Genomic DNA, 23,539 nt, shown 5'->3' with positions numbered 1-23,539 from the left:
CTCACACAATTTCTGAAGGTCAGGAGTCCAGAGTAACTTAGCTGGCTGGTTCTGGTTCAGGGCCTCTTACGAGGTTGCAGTCAAGAGTTGGTTGGGGCTACAGTCATCTAAAAGCTTGACGGGCCTGGACCATTTCCTTCCAGGCTCACTCATGTGGCTGTTTACAAGAAGCCTTGATTGCTTACTGGCTGCTGACCTAGGCCTTAGTTTCTCATCACTCTCCACAGGGCCTCTCCATAGGGCTGTTCACAGCTTGGCTGCTGGCTTCCTGTATAGTGAATGATCCAAGAGAGTAGAGTGAGTATGCCATAGTGGAAGCCAGGTCTCTTTTATAGCCTAATCTCAGAAATGATGTGACATCACTCTGCCATATTCTGTTGGTTGCACAGACTAACTGTGGTGCCGTGTGGGAAGTGACTATAGAGGGTGTTAGTACTGAGAGGTAGGGAACATTGCGGACCATCTTGGAGGCTGGCTACCACATGCAGTGAACTTGTAATATTCATTTCATTTAATCCCCAGACTTCCTTCATCAGAAATTTGAAGAGGAAGCCCAGACAACTTTTCCATGTAAAAATAACAGCATTAAAGAATAATAAGACTCCCTCTCAAATAGAATATTTTAGAGATCTTAGTGAGAATTGTGAGGAAATGGCCTTATTTAATGACAAAACATGTCCTAGGTAGCTGGAGCAGGAGTTAGGTAGAAAAATTAACCTGATATAGTCTGCTAAAATGTATCTTTGGTCAATTGAAACAAGTAGTTTTTTTAATGTTTATTTTGCATTTTGTTTATTTTTTATTGGTATATATCTTATACTGCAAAATATATTTTAATGCCAGGAAAGAATATGCTCTCTTTTTTATTCATCAGGAATGCACATGTCTGAGAGGTACAGTTAACAGAAATAATGGTAACCATGATGCTGGTTCTGTTGTGATGATATTGGTATACTCAGGATGCTCATGGAGGTGTAAGTTTTTTCAGTTTTAGGTGGTAGTTTTTTTCCAGGAATTCCATTTTATTCTGAGGAAGTAATCCCAAAAAGAAGGAAAGAGTTCACTACTTGACCTTATTAACTTATTTATTATAGTATTATTTGTAATAATATGAAAAATTAGAAAACCACCTAAATATAGGAGAATGGTTAGGTAAGTTGTAATACGTCAATAGAAGGAAACAGGGAGTCATTAGATATTGTATGGGTGTTTTTCAACTTTCACGCATTGTACATTGACATGCCAAACTGTTTTACGTATGTTATCTAACTCAGTGTTTCTCAAACTTCAGTTATGTATATTTAAAACTTAATTCTCGGGCCGGCCCCATGGCTTAGCGGGTAAGTGTGCGCGCTCCGCTGCTGCCGGCCTGGGTTCAGATCCCAGGCGCTCACTGACGCACCACTTCTCCGGCCATGCTGAGGCCGCGTCCCACATACAGCAACTAGAAGGATGTGCAGCTATGACATACAACAATCTGCTAGGGCTTTGGGGGGAAAAATAAATAAAATCTTTAAAAAAAAAAAAAACTTAATTCTCATGGGTTCTGTGTGTGGACTTAAATAATTTGAATTATAATGCTACTTAAATATAAAACATAAAACTAGGTAAAGCTCCTCATGCTTAAAAGCACTTATGCTACTATTGAAATCAATATACTAATGAAATAACAAACCAGTAAAATATTAACTGGAAATATTAATGTAAAAAACGATGTTCTGCTGAGGCCAAATTTCTACTCTCAGCGTAAATATGGTACCAGTCCAGCAGATTCTTTTGAGTATGACAAACCTATGCAGCTGAGTACCGTGAGATGACTCAGTTCTCATCATGGTGCTCTTTTCAGTCCACTATGAAATCTTCTTTTACCACAGTGATCAGGACATGATTTTGTTTTTATTTGACAATACATCATTTAGTATTAAGACCATCTCATACTTTCTGCTTAGCCCAAGCCAATTGAGGTAGTACCGTTACCACTAGATTGTGAACACAAACATGGAAGTCAATCTTGAAATCTTTTGGCATTAGTAAGTGACAAGGTGGTCATCCAGGTGATCCATATTATGCTTATACTATGATGTGTTTAAAATGAAAACACAAAATTAGACTCAGAGCGTGCTGATCTCTGTGAATCTATCTGCAGGTCTATGAACCCCAATGGCTTTAACTAATTATTATTTTGAACTGCTGGTTTGTGCTGCTATCTGCTAGACTGCCACTGTGGAGAAAAAGTGGGTCTCATTTGATTTTGTCACATCTCTCTGTTAGCCTTCTGGTTCTCACTGCCACCAAGTGTGATGAGGGGAAGCGAGTGAGCAGCACAGGTGATGGGGAAGGTAGCAGTGAGGAGCTTGTCCAGGTGTGGAGAATAACTGGCAGAAAGCCTACTCACTTTGTGCTGCAGTGACTAGAGGAGAAGGATCCCTCTATCCCTTCTCCAGACAGTGTTTCTGGTGCAGAGTTTTCAAGATTTCACTGCACTAGTGTGTGAGTTGGGTAGAGGTGGTGAGTGAGCCTTTGGAATGGGGATTGCGGGTTCAGTTTCCCAGTTCTGGGCTGGTGGAGTGGTTGAGTCCTGAATTGAGAACAGACATCCTTTCCTTCCCCTCACTTCCTGTCTTAGGACATGCGAATCTCTTTTTTGTCTTTTAGAAATTTAACTTTTGCAACAATTTTTCAGAAATAAAATTGTATGAAAATAGCCTTTAGAATACATGATGTTCAATAAATGGTATTGGAACAACCTAATCTGGAAAATAAATACTTATTGCACACAAAAATAAATTCCAAATGGATTAAAGAATTAAAAGTAAACAATGAAACCAATGATTACTATACAAAAACATCGGTTCATGTTTTTAAAAACTGTGATAGGTGAAGGTGGAAACAATGTAAACATTAACAATAGAGAATTGGTTAGATTATGCTAGATCCATACTATGGTGTGCCATAATCAGTAAATGTTCTTGAAGTATATTTATTGACACATATATTATGGAATATACATTGTTAATACATTGTATTGTATTAATACATTAATACAATAATACATTGTTAAGTAAAAAATAATTTATTACAGAATTATGAAAGAGCTAAGATCTAATACTGTTTAGTAGGGTCTAGACACTGCTAAGTTCTTTATAGCTTTTATTTCATTTGATCTTCACATATGATCCTGTTTTTAATATATATATTCAATTACATATACATTCATAGAAGACAAGTTTTCTTCTAATACTTTGTAACAGTTTTATTGCGGTATAATGGACATAAAATGTATATATTTAAAGTGTACAATTCGATCAATTTAGGCATTTAGACACATTCATGAAACCATCAACAAAATCAATGTAAACATGTATCACCCTCAAAAGTTTCCTTGTGCCCCTTGGTAATCCCTCCCTCTTTCCTCTTCTTACCCCACCTCTACTCGTGCCCCACTGTCCCCAGGAAACCAATGATTAGCTTTCTGTCACTAAAAATGAGTTTGCGTTTTCTAGAATTTTATGTAAATGCAGTCATATAGCATATACTTTTTTGGTCTGTTTTCACTCAGCATAGTTATTTTGAGATTCAGGTATGTTGGGTATATCAATAGTTCATTCCTTTTTTTGCTAATTAGTATCCTATGTTATGGCTATACCACAATTTGATTGAATTAAATTACATGCAAGCATGTCCTTCTCCATTACTTAGAAGAGTTATGCAGCAATTTTCATAAAGTTTTTAAAACAATAGCACCTTTGTTTTTTGTGTGGAAAATAGCCATTGACTGTACGAGATCCAAATTTGACGATTGTTGGAAAGGCAGTCCCATTGTAGTGTGAGGATATGCAATGGAGACAGCAGGCTCTCAATGAAAGTCAACTGAGGAGAAACTTAGGAGGAGCCTACGAAGACGTTCTATCTTTGTGATTTTGGGAATTTTCAAAGGTCTCTAGACATATCACATAAAGGACTACTGTGATGTTATTTCTGGGTAACCTGCTCAGTGAAGAGGTTATTAACTGAATATCTGAAGATATGCATGGTAACCCTGTATTGTGCCACCTGCTAGCTATATGACTTGATTAAGCCTCATCACCTCTCTGAGCTTCATATTCCTTGTATAAGGGGGATAAGAACTTTGGATCTGCCAGGCCTGCTAATTATGTTGTGTACATCGTACTTAGAGAAGGGTAACCATCTCATTAAGGGAAGGGAGGGTAGGGGCTGAAATCAGTGTACTCTGTGTGCTGTATCCTGAGGCTGTGTCTGCCCAGAGCAAGGATGCCTTTTTCAAATTCTCACAGGGGCCCATCTATTCATCAAGCAGTGCACAGCAGTTCTAAGTCTTCCTAGGTGGGATGTAAGAGGGGACGGGGTGAGACACTATTAATTTGCTCAAAGATGCTAAATAGGCAATAGTGGCTCTGTGCCTACCTTACAGCATTGTTACAGAGAACAATGAGATGTGTGTGAAAGTGTTTGAAAAGTATAGTGTTACAAATACAATGTCTTGCTATTTTGCTGTTTATCTGTGGTTTATTTTAGGGTAGATACAACAAGAATTGAATACTCCATTCCTTTAAGAGAAAACTGGGCACTACCATATTTTGCATGCCAAGTTGCTGCACTTACAGGCTATTTAAAAAGCAACTTAAATACTTATGGAGAGGTAAGATACAAATTTATTTGTCACAGTGAATTCTGATATATTGCTAGTGTGGTACATAATTTTAAAGCTAACCTTATTAAGAGTTAAGTTATATTCAATGAAAGCTAGTTACTACATAATAAAGGATATAGTTAAGTAGTCTTTTTATAACACTGTTATTCTATAATCTGATTGACAGTTTATTTTTAGGAGAAAGGAGATGTTATATTGTTTTAGTGTAGTTACTTGTCAAATATATGAAGAATATCTTATTTTGAAAATTAATCTATCTCGTTATTTTACCATTTCTCTCACTTCTGAAACATTGATGGCCTTTAGTCATCATAAATTAAAGAAATATTAATGAAGATATAAAAAGTGACTATAACGACAGCAGTGTTAACTGTTATGGTAGCAATGCGTATTTTCTGTTTGCCCTTATGTTTTCTGTGACTGAGGTGTAGGTAGGTTAATGAGTTTCAGAAGACTGTCGTAGATAGTTTAGATTCTTACTTTTTTTGTTGGTGTTGCCATAAACCCTTTTGGCAATCAGATGAAGCTTACAGACTCTGTCTCAGAATAATTATTTTAAATGCATAAAATAAATGCGATATAAAGGCAACCAATTATATTGAAATTGACTGAAATGTAGCAATCCTTTGACAGTCTGCCTATCTTGGGTTATGAATTCCTGGCTGGAAAAAGAGACGATAGGGCCCAAGGAAAGGCTTCTATTAAACCTGGTTAGCTGGGAAATAGGAAGCACTTATGTTCCTTTCTGAAATCTCTGAAAAAGGTACTATTCTTTCTTTCCTTCTTTCAGTGATGACAAATGTCCTGAGCATAGCAAACTTTGTTTCATTTTTTATAACTCTAGGTTTCCTTTTTTATGTAAAATAACATAACATATTTCAGATTTGTAGTTTTCCTTTTGTTGTGTTTGTATAAAGAGTTTTCTGAGCAAGAATATTTTCTATAATAGTCAGGGAGTCTATGATTGAGTGTTTTCCTGTTAGATTGTGCAGGCTTCTTCTAGGAAAGAATAGTTCTTCAATCTTTGAATAAATGAATTTAATATAGCAAAATGAACTGTCTAAGCTTCTTTGTATTTACCATTATTTTGAACTAAAATGAAACTTTTGTTGCTTAAAAAAGGTTTATTCAAGTTATCTTTTTAATGAAATTATTATTCCTTTTTATTTTAAGAGAAGAAATTTTGGAAAAGGTAGTGTGATGTATAAAATTATTTTTTACCTTCTATACCACATTTGATATTTTTCTGAGTATCTTTTTTCATGGCTATGTTATGTGTTTATTCTTTCTAATTTTTTTTATTCTTTTTTTTTTATTTTTGTTTTTTTGGTGTGGAAGATTAGCCCTGAGCTAACATCCGATGCCAATCCTCCTCTTTTTGCTCAGGAAGATTGGCCCTGGGCTAACATCCATGCCCATCCTCCTCTACTTTATATGGGACGCCGCCACAGCATGGCTTGACAAGCGGTGCATCAGTGTGCGCCCTGGATCCAAACCTCTGAACCCTGGGCTGCCGAAGCAGAATGTGCACACTTAACCGCTATGCCATGGGGCTGGCCCCTATTCTAACTTTTTTTTAATTAAAAAAGTAATACAGGGGCCGGCCCGGTGGCGCAAGCGGTTAAGTGCGCGCGCTCCGCTACAGCGGCCCGGGGTTCGCTGGTTCGGATCCCGGGCGCGCACCGACGCACTGCTTGGCAAGCCATGCTGTGGCGGCGTCCCATATAAAGTGGAGGAAGATGGGCACAGATGTTAGCCCAGGGCCGTCTTCCTCAGCAAAAAAAAGAGGAGGATTGGCGGATGTTAGCACAGGGCTGATCTCCTCATAAAAAAAAAAAAAAAAAAAAAAAGTAATACATACACATTACACATATGGTAAAAAAAAAAGTTCAGTCAGTGCAAATGGATATATAGTGAAAAATGTATTTCCCTGCAGTTCGCTATTGTTTACCAAGGACCCTGTATTTTTTGAAGGGATCCAAGAATAGCTATACTCTCATTTTAGGTTACATTTTCTTTCTCCTTTTTTGTTTACAATTATTTTTCTCTATTTTGAAAGTACTCCATAATATCCTCCTTCCTCCCTTCCTCCCTCTCTCTCTTTCTTTCTCTCTTAGCATTAAGATAAAGGATAAAAATTGCATTTATCAGTTATTTGATTATTTATAACTAGCCACTCATCTGCTACTCAGGAGTGCACAACAAGAGCAAAATATCTATATGCAAATATTAAAGGAGTGACAATATTAAAGATTCTATAAAATATACAGCAGGGGGAAAAAAAAAGCTAACTTGGTATATTCTTAACCCTTCAGCTTAACAACTCATGTTCACCTCCCTTGATCTCACCCTATGTGCACACGTTTGTGTGTGTATGCATGTGCATTTGTGTATGTGTGTGTTGAAATCTAAAGAAGATCTGTACCTGAATTAATAGTATGGTGTCAAGGTCAATTTTCCTGGTTTTGACAATGGTCATGTAAGATATTGTTATTGGAGGAAGTTGGGTGACAGGGTACATGGCACGTCTCTGTACAACTTCTTGTGAATCTTAAAGTAATTGAAACTAAATATGTATATGTATTTTTCACTGTAACTTTTTTACGTGCCTTCCTGTTTTGGGAGGAGGGGTATATATTTGTATGAATTTTTATCTTGTGTAGATTTGAGTAACCATCACTGTAATTAAGATATAGAACTGTTCCATTGCTACAAAGAAACTCCCTTATGTCTTAATTGTCACAACTTTCCCCCAACCCTAACCTCTGGCAACCACTGATCTGTTCTCTATCACTATAATTTTGTCACTTTAGAAGTTTATATAAATGGAATTATATAGTAGGTTATCCTTTGAAATTGGTTTGTTCACTCAGCCTAATGTCCTCATCATCCATCCAAGTTGTTGCATATATCAATAGTTTACTCCTTTTCATTGCTAAGTAGTATTCCAGCAATGTGTATATATTTCTTTTTTATTTTTTAGGAACATTGGCCTTGCACTAGCATCTGTTGCCAATCTTCTTCTTTCCCCCTACCCCAAAGCCCCAGTACATAGTTCTGTATCGTAGTGGTAGAGTTGTAGCTCTTCTATGTGGGACGCCACCTCAGCATGGCTTGATGAGCAGTGAGTAGGTCTATGCCCAGGATCCGAACCGGCGAACCCCAGGCCCTGGAAGCAGACGACATGAGCTTAACTGCTGCGCCACCGGGCCAGCCCCTGTGTTTATTGTAATCACATATTTTATACTGTGCTTCCCATTCTTGAGGCTAGATCTGATGGTCCCAGTTGCAGCAGGATATCCCAGCTCAGATCTTTTGTGCAGTTATCTGGAGCCATCCAGAGACATCTGCAGTTGATTTCTGAAACCCACTTAATATCTTACTTAAGTTATATGTGTATAAAAGTTCACAATAAAGGCATAGTTAAAAATGAAGTAAGCAAGGTAAGGGGTAGACAAGAGTACACAGAATTTTGAGAATGTTCAGAGAAAGGAAAAACTTAGCTAATTGTCCAGATTGTGTTCGACATATATTTCTGTGTTATTTTCACACCATGTTCTTAGAGTAGTTTGAGAATAAACCCTTGGAATTAACAGTTTGTTTCATTATATTGTGGCTTTTCCTCAGCATCCCCAAAGTAATCTCCAAATGGCCAGTAGGTTTATTAGACTGGATCTAGATGTGAGCCTTCACTGATTTCTGGAACTGGTTTCTCTGGAGGTGGTGGGTTCAGGCCTGGTTGTTACAGTTCTGGTTGTCCCACACCAGCAAGTGTCTTGACACTGTCTCTTACAGCCAGGGTGACAGGAAGAGCAGAAGCTCGTGTGTTCTGTCGGTGCCGAGCCCTTCTGGGCCTTGCGGTTGGTATTTTTAGACCAACTGGTGGAATTTTTCCATCTCTTACATTTTGTTCTCTGGTCTTAATCTTTTTTTTTTTTTTTTTTTTAATAATTTTATTTATTTATTTTTTTCCCCCAAAGCCCCAGTAGATAGTTGTATGTCATAGCTGCACATCCTTCTAGTTGCTGTATGTGGGACACAGCCTCAGCATGGCCGGAGAAGCGATGTGTCGGTGCGCGCCCGGGATCCAAACCCGGGCCGCCAGCAGCGGAGCGCACGCACTTAACCGCTAAGCCACGGGGCCGGCCCTCTGGTCTTAATCTTATTCAGGATGCTGGAAAATTTTTATGTCTGCTGATGGCCTGAGGTATTTCTGACTCTGGAATTTATCATTGAGTATAGTCAGCCGAGTCTGAAAGATTTAGTTTTAGAGAACACAATTCTTATCTTAGGTTTCTTGACTTGACCCTTATCGTCCTTCTCCTTAACTGTCCTCATCAGCACAAAGGCATTTGCCACCATGGCTGGTGGAAGAATTGGGAATAAAAACATAGATCCCTGGAGGAAGTAGAGACTGTTAGAAATATGCCAAGGGACTTTGTCACAGACTTGGTTTCTCACTAAGGGATCATGTGGGAGATGACATTTAGAAGGAGAGAAGCGATTTTGCCCGGGCATATTTCGGGCAAGGACAATGAAACCTTTGTGTTTAGTTCTTTAGCAGAGGAATACAGCTGAGAGTTTTATATGGCTGATGGTACAGGCACTGGAGAAAGGTAATGCCACGCTTTTGCTGAGAGGAAATGAAAAAAGCAAGGGACTTTTTTCCATGGGCTCTGGAAAAGGCTGAGATGTAAACAGATAAATTAAATGGAAGCTCTTAGGAAACTATGAAGCACCATGGAAGTGAAAATATTTTCCAGGGTAAAAGGAGTTACTTTCACAATAGCAAAAGTCCACTAGCCAAGTCTAGTAAAGGCCATCATTTTCTTATATTTTTTACTTAACCTCTTTGGGGATGAAAGAAAATTGTACTGAATTTTTTTTTTCCTTTCTCTTCCTGAAATTCTCAATATGATGTTGAACTTTGAAGGACAAGTGGTTGATTTCTCTCTAGAGTGCTTTATTTAAGATCTTATTGTTCATGTAAGTATTTACTAATAATTGTATATTTTAAAAATAAAGTTTCAAGAATTAGATAACTTAAAGTTGAACCAATAATAGAGCTGCCACTTTGAGGTAACAGCTTTATAGATTTCTATGGTGATAAAGCTATTGATGTTTAGTTTCTTTCTCTTCTTTTCCCTAGAGGTTTTGCTACTTGATGATGAGTGCTTCAACTTACACCTTTATGATGATGTGGGAGTACAGCCACTATCTCTTGTTTCTTCAAGCAATATCTCTGTTCTTACTAGATAGTTTTTCACTGGAGCAAAGTGACAAGGTATTATGACATTTTGAAATTGTGATTTTTAAAGCTGGAGAATAAATGTTTTTATGGTGTTACATCTTAAAACCATTTAGCATTTAAGCTTTATTTTGGAATGTTTTAATAGGCTCTGATTTATACCTCTACCCAAAAGATTGCTAAACTCATTCTCCTCTAGCCCTTTTAGAAGCACTTTGAAATTCCCTTAAACATGGTCTGCTTACCCAAGGTCACCCTGTGCTTCTCCTCCAATTCTAGCCATTTCTCCTTCTTCACTTTCTGTTTCTTTAAAAAAAAAAAAAGTGACTGGCCCGGTGGCGCAAGCAGTTAAGTGCGTGTGCTCTGCTGCGGCGGACTGGGGTTCACCGGTTTGGATCCCAGGCGCTCACCGACGCACTGCTTGGCAAGCCATGCTGTGGCGGCATCCCATATAAAGTGGAGGAAGATAGGCACGGCTGTTAGCCCAGGGCCATTGGCAGATGTTAACACAGGGCTGATCTCCTCACAAAAAAAATAATAATAAAATAAAAAAAAAAATAGTGAAGTATAGGACATGTACAAAAGAGTATATATATGCTGTATAGACAGTGTGTTGAATAAAACATGAGTATTTGACCCCCCAGGCCAAGAAATGGAGTCTTTGAATACCCCAGAAGCCCCTCTCTAACTCTTCCCCAGTCACATCCTGCTTTCTCCCCCACAGAGGTTAACCATCCTGAATCTTGTTAATCCTTTCCTTCCTTTTCTTTGTAGTTTTTACCACCTATCTATGTATTCCTACAAAATATGTTGTAAATAATGTATTGTTAAATTTTGCCTGATTTGCTTTTGAGATTCGTCCATGGTGACGTACAGAGCTATATTTCATTGTTTTATTTATTTATGCATTCTGTTGTTGATGGACATTTCAGTTTTTTCTAGTTTGTTGTTGATATGCTGCTATAAGTATTCTTATACATGTCACCTGGCATGGAAGTGCGAGATTTCTGCAGAGCACACACCTCACAGTGGAGTCAGCATCAAAGGATATGTGCGTGTTCAGCTTAGCTAGACACCAAGCCTTTCTCCAGAATGGTTATATCAACTTATATTCCTGCCAGCTGTGGTTCAAGGTTGCCATCAACATTTGGTTCTTTCTGTTTCTTTATCTTTTTCTTTTTTTTCCTTTCTTGTCTTTCTTTTCTTTGTTTATAAACATTATTATTTATGTTGTCTAAGCCAGAAATTTGGGAATCTTCTTGCTCTTCTCTTTCTTTTCTTTATCCCATGTACTCAGATGGTCCAGAATCCTGATGAGCACCAACATTTAGGTTATTCGAATAGAGAGAATTTAATACAAAGAATCATTAACGAAGTATAAAGTTGTTCACTTGTTAATTGAAAGGATAATAAGAACCTGAAAGTATCATAGAGATAGCAACTGTGGGAAGCACCCATCCCTAGAGCTGCAGGAACAAAGGAAGAATTTGGAATTATTACAACTTAGAAACTTAGAGGAGGGCCCCCATGGAGCTGAAACTCAGGCATCTGAGGAGGGACTACTGCTCGGCTTTGCTGGTGTCTCTGAACTAGAAAGAAGGGCCCTGTGAAAATGGGACCCAGACCTCTGAGAATGGGATTCTGGCCAGCTGGTCTTGGGGTCTCTGGGGCAAGAGGATGTGATCAAGCTGGTTCTTCAAGTGTTGGAAAAACTTCAGCTCCATTCAGCTGCTTCAGCAGGAAGGAATTGCTCTGTTGGAGTGAAGTAGCATCACTGAGGTGTTGCTCACAGGATCTGCAAGCAGACAGGAAGCAGTGGGCTCTCCTTTCTCCTCCAACCTTGTGATCTCTCTCTAGCATTTTGTACTGGCAGAGCTTAAGAGAGAGCCAGCTGGAAAAGCAGAAATGTAGATTGTGAGTTCCCAGCGCCAGCATTATGAGGCAGGGACAGAGAGATCAGTTTGGAGATAAAAGGCAGTTACTCAATAACTGTAGAACCAGAATCCAAAATAAAGAAATAGAACATTATCAGCACCCAGAAGATCACCTGTGCCCTCTCCCAGTCATTGCTTCAGCCCCTCCAACAGTAAGGAATCTTTTTTTTTTTCTTGTGAGGAAGATTGGCCCTGAGCTAACATCTGCCAATCCTCCCCTTTTTTTGCTGAGGAAGACTGGCCCTGGGCTACCATCTGTGCCCATCTTCCTCCACTTTATATGGGACGCTGCCACAGCATGGCTTGACAAGCTGCGCGTCAGTGCGCACCCAGGATCGGAACCGGCGAACTCCGGGCCACCGCAGCAGAGTGCGCGCACTTAACCGCTTGCGCCACCAGGCTAGCCCCGTAAGGAATCTTTTTTAAATGGCTCTGTCCTGTTAGGAATTTTTTTTCTTCTGTTTTTTGTTTTTTATTTTTTTACTTTTTTTTTTGGTGAGGAAGATCAGCCCTGAGCTAACATCCATGCCAATCTTCCTCTTTTTGCTGAGGAAGACTGGCCCTGCGCTAACATCTGTGCCCATCTTCCTCCACTTTATATGGGACGCCGCCACAGCTTGGCTTGACAAGCGGTGCATCAGTGCGTGCCCAGGATCCGAACTGGGGCTGCCAGCAGCGGAGCGCGCGCATTTAACCGCTACACCACAGGGCCGGCCCCTTTTTTTTTACTTTTAAGACTCTGCCTTTGATTTTTCCCCCCTAACTAATGCCTATATTTGTCTTAGTTTTCCCTTTCTAAAAGAAATTAATTTTGTGGTAGATTAAATTATTATACTGTTGATTTTATTTTATTTTTTTTAAAGATTTTATTTATATTTATTTTTCCCCCAAAGCCCCGGTAGATAGTTGTATGTCGTAGTTGCACATCCATTCTAGTTGCTGTATGTGGGACATGGCCTTAGCATGGCCGGAGAAGCGGTGCGTCGGTGCTCGCCCGGGATCCGAACCCGGGCCGCCAGCAGCGGAGCGCGCGCACTTAACCGCTAAGCCACGGGGCCGGCCCCTATACTGTTGATTTTAGAAGAGAAATCTACTAAGACAGATAACTTTTCTGGGAGATCTTCTATTAGGACATTGAATTTAAGTTTTTTATCCTTACTGTTAAATGGACCAAATGCAAAAATACTTTTCTCTGGTCTACATTTCATGGTAGTACATTTTCTCTGGATAGGTTTTGGGAATTGCTGCTAAAGATTGTGATTTTTGATCTATGCAGTCGATGTTCATAGATGGATTTTAATAAGAAGGTAAGCCAAGGGAAATTAAGTCAGAGCCTGGGACTAAAGAAGGTTCTTTCAGTCTGATATAGAAGTCCATGGTTTTAAAGCTTTTAGCTTTGTTTGTGAGAGTTCTTTTTAAGAAGAAAGTGATAGATTCGTTACATACCATAACATTAAAAATGCAAATCAAACATTTGCACAATACTTTCCTAAATTATAGTAGCATATTTACTTTATAATTGTAGTCAAATATATTCCAAAACTAATGAAAATATGTACAATAAAGTTCATTTTATTCTCATTCATTTTATTTTTGTCCCAACAGGTTCATGAAGTTTATAGAATCTATATATTTTCTCTCTTTCTGGGATATTTACTGCAGTTTGAGAATTCAGCGTTGTTGGTGTCTCCTTTATTAAGTTTAGTGGTAGCCTTAATGCTTGCTAAGTGCCTTCAGGTAATTAGAATTGCCTTTTTATCATTCTTGTGATGGATTTTTAAATTGTTAATCTTTTATACTTCACTTCTTTGTTCATATGATTTTTTTCCCCCACAGCTGAATGTGAAGAAAGGAACTTTTGTAGCTAAAATAATGAAAGTGATTAATTTTTACTTGGTGTGTACTCTGACAGTGACATTGAATATTATAATGAAGGTAAGTAACTCTGTCTGAGATTCATGTAGTAGAGAAAATTGAATAATGAAATTATACTGGACTAAATTTTAATGAGAGTAATGAGATAGCAAGGTAATAGAGTTTGTACAGTAAAGTTTTGAGTTGAACAATGGTCATTACTTAGTATATTAGTGAGAAAATAGGATTCTGATTATTTTCTCGATATACTTTAAAAAAAAGAAATACACTTTTTTTCCCATTTAATTGCAAATGTCACTACCCAATTAACATTAAATGATATAGGAATAGATTAAAATGAGTAAAAGGTGTTCAGAAGAGTAGCTAAGTTCTTTAAGCCAGGTGGGAAAAGCTTGAAATCTTCTTACTACCTCATAATTTTTTGCTAAACTATAAGGTAATGTGATTGACATATGCCAGTAAATCTTTTTGTTTCATAGTCACTCCATGTATTATTATTTATTTCATATTTTTTGTTCTGTAGTCTTGCTGTGTTTTCTGTTTCTAGGATTGGACAAAAGCATATTCCTGTGAGCATAGCTAGTAGTTCTTTGTTGTAACTAGCACTTTCTCCTCCAGATGTTTGTCCCACACAAAGAAAATGGGCATATGCTGAAATTCCTTGAAGTAAAATTTGGACTAAATATGACTAAGTAAGTTTCAGATTATGTAAGTTTACCAAACTCTCCACCTCTTAGAAGATAAAGAGCAAAAATAATCAATGGAGGGAGTATGTACCTAATTACATACCACTTAGAAAATAAATAATTTGGGGTATTATAATATCTACAAGAAATATGACATTAATATTTTTTTCTTTTAAAAAATATCTCGTTTAGGTCTTTTGTAAATTACATATACTTAAACCTCAGTAGCGTCACAGTGTTTTGAGGCTACTTTCTCCCTTGATGAGGAATAATGATACAACCTAAGGTCAGAATAAATTAAAGATTTAAAATGAGTAAAGAACCAAGGTAATTTTAACCACTACATCAGCAAAATGCTTACATTAAAAAAGTTGTGGGCACATAAAGAGGGTGGGCAGTAAGATGTTTACTTCATAGCAAAGATTCTCATCTTGGGGTCATAATAGTGAATTGGACCAGAAGCTGACTTTTTATTATTTATTTATTTATTTATTTATTTATTTTTATTTATTTTTTTCCCCCAAAGCCCCAGTAGATAGTTGTGTGTCATAGCTGCACATCCTTCTAGTTGCTGTATGTGGGACGCGGCCTCAGCGTGGCGGGAGAAGCGGTGCCTCCGTGCGCGCCCGGGATCTGAACCCGGGCTGCCGGCAGTGGAGCGCACGCACTTAACCGCTGAGCCACGGCACCGGCCCAGAAGCTGACTTTTTAAATTAAAGAATAGTGTTGTGCCTTTTTTTTTTTTTATTTGTTTGTTAAATGCATTTTTTAAATCTGAAAGGAAATAAATTCTTTTATGTACTGATAGAGTCCACTTGCATAACAGAAAATGTATATTTTCCTACATGTTTCTCTAGTTTATATAATATACCTTAGAACTTTATTGTCATTTGCTGTGATTACATGGGACTCTAGATACTGTGCATGGAATTTCGTGTTGTGATATATCACAGTTAACAAGTAAAGTGTTTGACATGGTTTAAACACTGGAGAAATTTTCTGAAGTGTGAATCATATATGGATATCTACTAAGATAAAGGGACTTTAAGAGGCCATGTGCTCCGTAAGGGTAGGGAGCATGTCTTTTTTAGGTTTATAGACAGGCCTAACATATAGCAGGCAATTAGTAAAAATTGGTTGTAGATTGACAAGCTTTTCCACTGACTTTCCCTTTAACCTTGGAAGACTCTAGAATGAGTCTATGATTAAGGGTGGCTTTTGTCCAGTATTTCTTCAGTTGATGTTATGTAGCACCCCTTTGTTCAGCACGTCAGGTATCTGCTTCACTAGGTAATGCACTAGGTGTTTTAAGAATAAGACATGGTCCCTGTCCTTAAGAATATTGCCATATCCTTGGGGCCAGCCTGTCAGTGCAGTGGTTAAGTGCGCGCACTCTGCTGCGGAGGTCTGGCATTCGCAGGTTCAGATCCTGGGCGCGCACCAATGCACCACTTGTCAAGCCATGCTGTGGCGGTGTCCCATATAAAGTAGAGGAAGACGGGCACGGATGTTAGCCCAGGGCCAATCTTCCTCAGCAAAAAAAAAAAAAAAAAAAAAAGGATTGGCATCAGATGTTAGCTCAGGGCTGACCTTCCTCACACACACACAAAAAAAGCATATTGCCATCTCCTTAGATGGTTTTTATACAGTTAATGACATGGGCGGTATAAATAGTAAGTGCCTTGTGCTCAAATGTGCCAATTGGATGTTAGTTCACCAGAATTTTAGGAAAGTCTGAGGCAGACTTTCAAGAACCACTAAAGATATATTAATAAATATTTATTGAATGTGCAGGGTACTAGGCCAGGTTCTCTGGGAGATACAAAATGACTACAATCTAACACAACACAGATTGCATTAAGCACTGTAATAGAGGGATAAGTAAAGTGCTGTGGGAATATGAGGAAGGAAAGATTGAGACTGGGGAATTATGGAAAGAATACTTGTTAAATTGAGATTTAAATTGGAGCTTATAGAATTAGTAACTTTAATAGGCAGATAAAAAAAGAGGTGCATTCATCATAGGTACAAGATATTTTGATGGCAGCCTTTTGATACAAAGCTGTATTGCTGTTTGACACATTGTGAAACTTGAACCTTTTGTTCTAAACCTAGTGATTTGTGAGGCAGGCATTCCTGAGCCATCCATGAGCACTCCTGAACATCACTCCATCTCTTACCTCCTTCCTTAGGGCTAGAGCTTAAGGATAAAATGGAGGGCCGGCCCCGTGGCTTAGTGGTTAAGTGCGCGCACTCCGCTGCTGGCGGGCCGGGTTCGGATCCTGGGCGCCCACCGACGCACCGCTTCTCCGGCCACGCTGAGGCCGCGTCCCACATACAGCAACTAGAAGGATGTGCAGCTATGACATACAACTATCTACTGGGGCTTTGGTGGAAAATAAATAAATAAATAAAATTATTTAAAAAAAAAAGGATAAAATGGAGGTTGGAGATGGATTGGGGGTGAGAATGCAGATAAAGCTACACGTTACTAGGAGTCTTGTTGATCGTGCAGTGGTCCCTCGATATCTGCAGGGGATTGGTTCCAGTACCCCCCCAGATCCCAAAATCTGCGGATGCTTAAGTCCCTTAAAATAAAGTGCTGTAGTATTTGCATATAACCTGTGCACATCCTCCCATATATTTTGTCATCTCTAGATTACTTATAATATGTAATACAATGTAAATGCTATGTAAATAGCTGTTGTACTGTATTGATTAGGGAATAATGGTAAGAAAAACATCTGTACAGCCACCTGCGGTTGGGTGAACCCGAGGTTGGGTGGATCTGCAGATGCGGAACCCGCAGGGCCAAATGTATTCAGCTCAGGGTCAAAAAAAATTTATCCTGATTCTTATAGCTCGAAAGGCTTACATTTCAAATTTTATAATTTCTGTCTTAATAATTAGATATCTCTTTTTAAAATGGGTCCTAGTTAAGTTACATTTATCAATATAAAGCAGGGCTGTCCAATAAAAATATAATGTGAGCCAAATGTGTAATTTTCTCGGCACATTAAAAAAAAGTACAAAAAAAGTGAATTTAATTTTAGTAATATATTTTATTTAATCTGATATATCAAACATGTTATTTTAATCTGTAAACAATATAGAAATTATTAATGAGATATTTTATATTCTTTTTTTTCCATTCTTTTTAGTCTTTGAAATCTGGGGTGTATTGTGCTTACCCTATATCTCCATCTGCACTGGCCGCATTTCAGGTGCTGGTCATCACACGGAGCTGGTAGCTACCGTATTGGACAGTGCAGATGTAGAGGTCGGACAGCTGGGGTTTTTGTCTTTTATCTGTCTTTTATCTGTCTTTTATCTTTTATCTGTTTATAGAGAGTGAAACTTCTTTAAAACTGATTGAGTTCTAGAAGTGGTCACATTACGTGACAATAAAAGCAGCAGTTTTACATTTATTAGGGCAGTTTGTTGAGGAGGGTTACTGATGCTATTATCTTCATTTATAAAGAGTAGGACCTTGCTGTTTTAAGTAAATGGACTTAGGAAATGTGTTTTGTTTTGTCTTAGTTTTTACTGAGATAAAAAATACTTTTATGTTCAGTAGTTTAACACACTTGTGGTTTTAATATCATGCTTTCTGTCTTCTATAGGAACTTCACGATGAATTGGCTCCTGTGTCAAGAATCCCTGCAGACACCATCTCAAGATTTTTTTTTGCGATTGACACAGTCATCTTTATTACCTTTCTATATTTTAGTGTTAATTATTTGTTTTCTTTCTATGATGCAAGTTATTTTTAGGAGAATGAAGTAAGTACTTATGAGAATCAATCACATTACTGATATATTATGAAAATATATAAAATACTTATTTTAATATCCTTCCAATATTCGTGTATTTATTTTAGAGCTTTTAATCCCATTCTCTCTTCATCAATATGTAAAATATCATTAGAAGTTAACCAGATAAAATTCAAATTTGTTTATACACCTAAATATGTAATGTCCAGTTTTAATTAAAAGTAATATTTAAATCATCAGTTAAACTTATACAGACTCATTCACTAATTTACTCAAATTTTTACTTTATGTAAGAATAATTTCTTCTATTTAATTTAAATGAAGCTAGTAGTATAAGTAATTTTAAATTATAAATTTGACTATTTTTAAGTATTTTTATCATATTTGAAAGGAGGTTGTATATAGTATGTTAATTTTGAGAACTTAGTTATTCAAATTATGATTTAATTATATTAATTTAGCCATCACTAGTTGAGTGATAATTGATCTTGGAAAAGAACCCTAAAAATCTTTTTCATTATATTTCCTGAACTTTCATATTTAGTCTTCATTGAGTCAGTTGTCTTTAGGTTCTAAAAGCTCTTTTCAAGGACTTAGAGATAGATAAGTTAGGTATTTGACTAGAAGAATATACTTTCAAAATTTTAAGAACCACCTATATTTCTTTTTATGAAGAAATTTTGGGTTTTTCAAATATATATATTTGAAGTGGTAAAAAACACATTTTCTTTCTGTAGTGGTAAGTCCCTGAAAGAAACTGTTACTCTTGAAGATGGACAAATTGGAGAAAGGCCAGAAATAATTTATCACGTGATTCACACTATTTTATTGGGCTCTCTTGCAATGGTTATAGAAGGGTGAGTGTACTCTATCTGATCCATTTGTCTTTGTAAAGAATTGTCTTTTCGATTGGTATGAAGTGGAAACTTTCAAGAATACATTTATTAAAAACTCAAAATATGCTTTATAAAAACTCAAAATCTACAAACTTTCTTAATCTAATTGAAGTTTACAAAGATGTTTATAGTACAATGAACTGACATTTACTTATTCATTCATTTGTCCAGAAACTATTGAATGTCTTCCAAGGGCCAGGCATTATGCTAGGTGCTACCCTGGTGAACAAAAGTGGACACACAGTCTCTAACCTTATATGACTTATGGCCTAATGGAGGTGACAGATATTAACCACACAAAAATAAAATTACAACTTTGACAAGTGAAGGAGAGGTAAATGGTGCTGTGAATAAGGGTTCGATAAATGATACCCTTTTCTTTGAAGTTTGGACTCAGATGAGAAATAAGACATAGGAGTAAGTCAGCTGGAGAGGAAAATAACAACTTTGAGTTCTGATAAAAGTTGCATTGGAGAACACTTCTTCATGTGTGACCAAAAGGGCTTCTTATGTCTTTCACCCTGGAGTGAGCTTAGTCCTCACTCCTCGGGCCTTCCCTCTTGAATGGGCAGAGCGTTGGTAAGCCTATTGCACCTGTATACACCCACCCTGCAGAAGGAAGATACACAGTATAGTAGCTTAGAAGCGTTTGAGTCGTGAGTGCTCAATTCTTTACCTCACACTCACAGATCACATAAATCACTGCCATAAGGTTCTTTTTTTTTTTTTTAAAGATTTTATTTATTTTATTTTTTTCCCCCCAAAGCCCCAGTGGATAGTTGTATGTTGTAGCTGCACATCCTTCTAGTTGCTGTATGCGGGACTCGGCCTCAGGATGAACGGAGAAGTGGTGCCTCGATGCGCACCCGGGATCCGAACCCGGGCCACCAGCATCGCAGAGCGCGCACTTAACCACCAAGCCACAGGGCCGGCCCGCCATAAGGTTCTGAAGTAGAGGGATGGGAGTGGCATTAGGAAGAGGTGAAGAATATTGATCTAGTATAAAATTTCTTAAGTTAAATTTCCTTTCATTATGAATATAGATACTGAATCACAGTAATTTTAGCAGTTCCTGTGATGCTTTCCCCAACAGAAAGCATAGCTGTTTTCTCGTATTAATTTTTTACAGATCTCTTGAAGTATTGTTTATACACATCACTACTTCGAAATTACAGTCATTATTAGACTTGCATCTAATGTATTACAAATTTATTTTTATTATTTGGTATCAATATTTCAATATAATTGGTTTCCTTTGTAAGCCCATGTATTTTATTTTATGCATTTAAAAATGTTTTCTTATGAGGGATCCATAGATTTTATCAGACTGCAAAACACATGACTAGTGGGAATCTCCTTATGGAAACATGAAACACGAATAGTAGTTCAGTCTAGCAGTTAGCATTCCATAATGCCTCATAAGTAGGATGAAGAAATGTATTAAACCATGAAAATTTTAAGTGATTCATGTTTTGAGTCTCATCTTGTTGCCTTGTACTAGTGGAATTTTGGAACATGGTTTACCTTTTTTCCTCTTTACTCTCTCAGTTTTATTTCTCTCTGCAAAAGAACCTTTTGTTATTCCCACCATTTTTAATGATTGGATCTGCCATTTTAAATTCAGGATCCTTTTTTTGAATGTCTAATCTGCATTATTCTATCATTTGTCCTTAATTCTTTAATTTACTCACTAGGCCTATAAAAGCATCATCACCTATTCATGCAAATAAGATACATGGTCGCCTCGTAGATTCCAGGCAGTCGACTAGGTAGGCAGTAGGGATTAAAGAGATATAAAATCTGTCTTTCTTTTCAAAGAGTTCCTATTCTAGATAAGTAAATCCAAGAGTTTTTGCAAACTAAAGTACTATGAGAGAGGTATACATAGGGTGCTTTGGTCACCCAAAAGAGAGGTACTGACTCAGTTGCAGAGGGTCAGTGGGGGAAGTCAGTTTAAGGAAGATTTCCTAAATGGGGTGACAGTCTTGAGAGATAAATAGAGATTGGCCAGGCTGTCATATTTCTTGTGTGCCTCTGTGTGTGTGTGTGTGTGTGTGTGTGTGTGTGTGTGTGTGAAATATGTCTGGAAAAATAAGCAGGGACCAAAGCAGGTGTTTTAAGCAGAAATTTGACGTGATCAGATATGCTTTTTAGTAAGATCTCTCTGGCATCAATGGTAGAGAAAGGTTTGAGAAAAATAAGATTAGAGGAAGATAAACCAGTTAAAGTGTAACGATAGAATCTAGAAGCGAGGAGCAATGGAGATAGAGGAAAGGGGCCAAAACTAAAATTTTGGGACACTGGAACTGAATAAGTGGTAGTAGGGACTGTGGTGGAGGGACCCGAGGAAGGGTTGTAACTCAGAAGCCAAAGGAGGAATTTTTTTTTTCATTGATGTCATAATAGTTTATAACATTGTGAACTTTTAGTTGTACATTATTGTTTGTCAGTCACCATATAAATGTGCCCCTTTACCCCCTGTGCCCACCCCCCAACCCCCTTCCCCCTGGTAACCACCAAACTGTTCTATCTGTCCATGTGTTAGTTTATCTTCCACATATGAGTGAAATCATGCCCTGTTTATCTTTCTCTGTCTGGCTTATTTCACTTAACATAATACCCTCCAGGTCCATCCATGTTGTTGCAAATGGAACAATTTTGTCTTTTTTTATGGCTGAGTGGTATTCCATTGTATATATATACCACATCTTCTTCATCCAATTATCAGTCGAGGGACACTTGGGTTGCTTCCACTTCTTGGCTATAGTGAATAATGCTGCAGTGAACATAGGGGTGCATAAGCCTCTTTGGATTGTTGATTTCAGGTTCTTTGGATAGATTCCCAGTAGTGGGATAGCTGGATCATAAGGTATTTCTGTTTTTAATTTTTTGAGGAATCTCCATACTGTTTTCCATAGAAGCTGCACCAGTTTGCATTCCCACCAGCAGTGAATGAGGATTGCCTTTTCCCCACAACCTCTCCAACATTTGTTATTTTTTGTCTTGGTGATTATAGCCATTCTGATGGGTGTAAGGTGATATCTTAGTGTAGTTTTGATTTGTATTTCCCTGATGGTTAGTGATGTTGAACATCTTTTCATGTGTCTATTGGCCATCTGTATATTTTCCTTGGAAAAATGTCTCTTTATTTCCTCTGCCCGTTTTTTGATTGGGTTGTTTGTTGTTCAGTTGTGTGAGTTCTTTATATATTATGGAGATTAACCCCTTGTTGGATATATACTTTGCAAATACTTTCTCCCAGCTGGTGGGTTGTCTTTTCATTTTGATCCTGGTTTCATTTGCCTTGCAGAAGCTCTTTAGTCTGATGAAGTCCCACTTGTTTATTTTTTCTTTTGTTTCCCTTGTCCAAGTAGACATTGTATTCGAAAAGATCCCTCTATGACTGATGTCAAAGAGTGTACTGCCTATTTTTTCTTCCAGGAGTTTTATAGTTTCAGGTCTTACCTTCAAGTCTTTGATCCATTTTTAGTTAATTTTTGTGTATGGTGAAAGAAGGTGGTCTACTTTCATTCTTTTGCATGTGGCTGTCCAGTTTTCCCAGCACCATTTATTGAAGAGACTTTCCTTTCTCCATTGTATGTTCTTAGCTCCTTTGTCGAAGATTAGCTGTAGATGTGTGGTTTTATTTCTGGGCTTTCAATTCTGTTCCGTTGATCTGTGTGTCTGTTTTTGTACTAGTACTATGCTGTTTTAATTATTATAGCTTTGTAGCATATTTTCAAGTCAGGGATTATGAGGCCTCCAGCTTTGTTCTTTTTTCTCTGGATTGCTTTAGCTATTTGGGGTCTTTTGTTGCCCCATATGAATTTTAGGATTCTTTGTTCTATTTCCATGAAGAATGTTATTGGGATTCTGATTGGGATTGCATTGAACCTATAGATTGCTTTAGGTAGTACGGACATTTTAACTATGTTTATTCTTCTAATCTGTGTTCATGGGATGTCTTTGCATTTCTTTATGTCATAATCGATTTCTTCCACTAATGTCTTATAGTTTTCATTGTATATGTCTTTCACCTCCTTGATATTTTATTCTTTTTGTTGCGATTGTAAATGGGATTGTCTCCTTGAGTTCTCTTTCTGTTAGTTCATTATTAGAGTACAGAAATGCAACTGATTTTTGTAAGTTGATTTTGTACCCTGCAACTTTGCTGTAGTTGTTAATTATTTCTAATAGTTTTCCGATGGATTCTTTAGGGTTTTCTGTATATAAAATCATGTCGTCTGCAAACAGCAAGAGTTTCACTTCTTCGTTGCCCATTTGGATTCCTTTTTTTCCTTTTTCTTGCCTAATTGCTCCGGCCGCAATCTCCAGTACCATGCTGAGTAAGAGTGGTGAGAGTGAGTACCCTTGTCTTGTTCCTGTTCTCAGAGGAATGGCTTTCAGTTTTTCCCCATTGAGTATGATGTTGGCTGTGGATTTGTCATATGTGGC

At 37.6% G+C, this 23,539-nt stretch overlaps 1 protein-coding gene across 3 annotated transcripts in view; it reads left to right on the top strand.

Moving 5' to 3' along the window:
* DPY19L4 (dpy-19 like 4) overlaps positions 1 to 23,539 on the top strand; it is a 62,846-nt gene that overhangs the window by 20,183 nt on the left and 19,124 nt on the right. For all 3 annotated transcript variants that reach the window (XM_087447646.1, XM_004431177.3, XM_087447645.1), the window contains 7 exons: positions 4,537 to 4,660; positions 9,822 to 9,956; positions 13,460 to 13,591; positions 13,691 to 13,789; positions 14,348 to 14,421; positions 18,039 to 18,197; positions 18,926 to 19,045. In XM_087447646.1, the coding sequence (XP_087303772.1) occupies positions 4,537 to 4,660; positions 9,822 to 9,956; positions 13,460 to 13,591; positions 13,691 to 13,789; positions 14,348 to 14,421; positions 18,039 to 18,197; positions 18,926 to 19,045 (843 nt within the window). The remainder of the gene's footprint in view (positions 1 to 4,536; positions 4,661 to 9,821; positions 9,957 to 13,459; positions 13,592 to 13,690; positions 13,790 to 14,347; positions 14,422 to 18,038; positions 18,198 to 18,925; positions 19,046 to 23,539) is intronic.

This window comes from Ceratotherium simum, chromosome 23 (genome assembly GCF_057802395.1).
Source record: "Ceratotherium simum simum isolate JZ-2026a chromosome 23, ASM5780239v1, whole genome shotgun sequence".
In the NCBI taxonomy this organism is placed as follows: domain Eukaryota; kingdom Metazoa; phylum Chordata; class Mammalia; order Perissodactyla; family Rhinocerotidae; genus Ceratotherium; species Ceratotherium simum.
The sequence above is the reverse complement of the archived record's forward strand: the minus strand, read 5'-3'. Positions and strand labels throughout refer to the sequence as shown.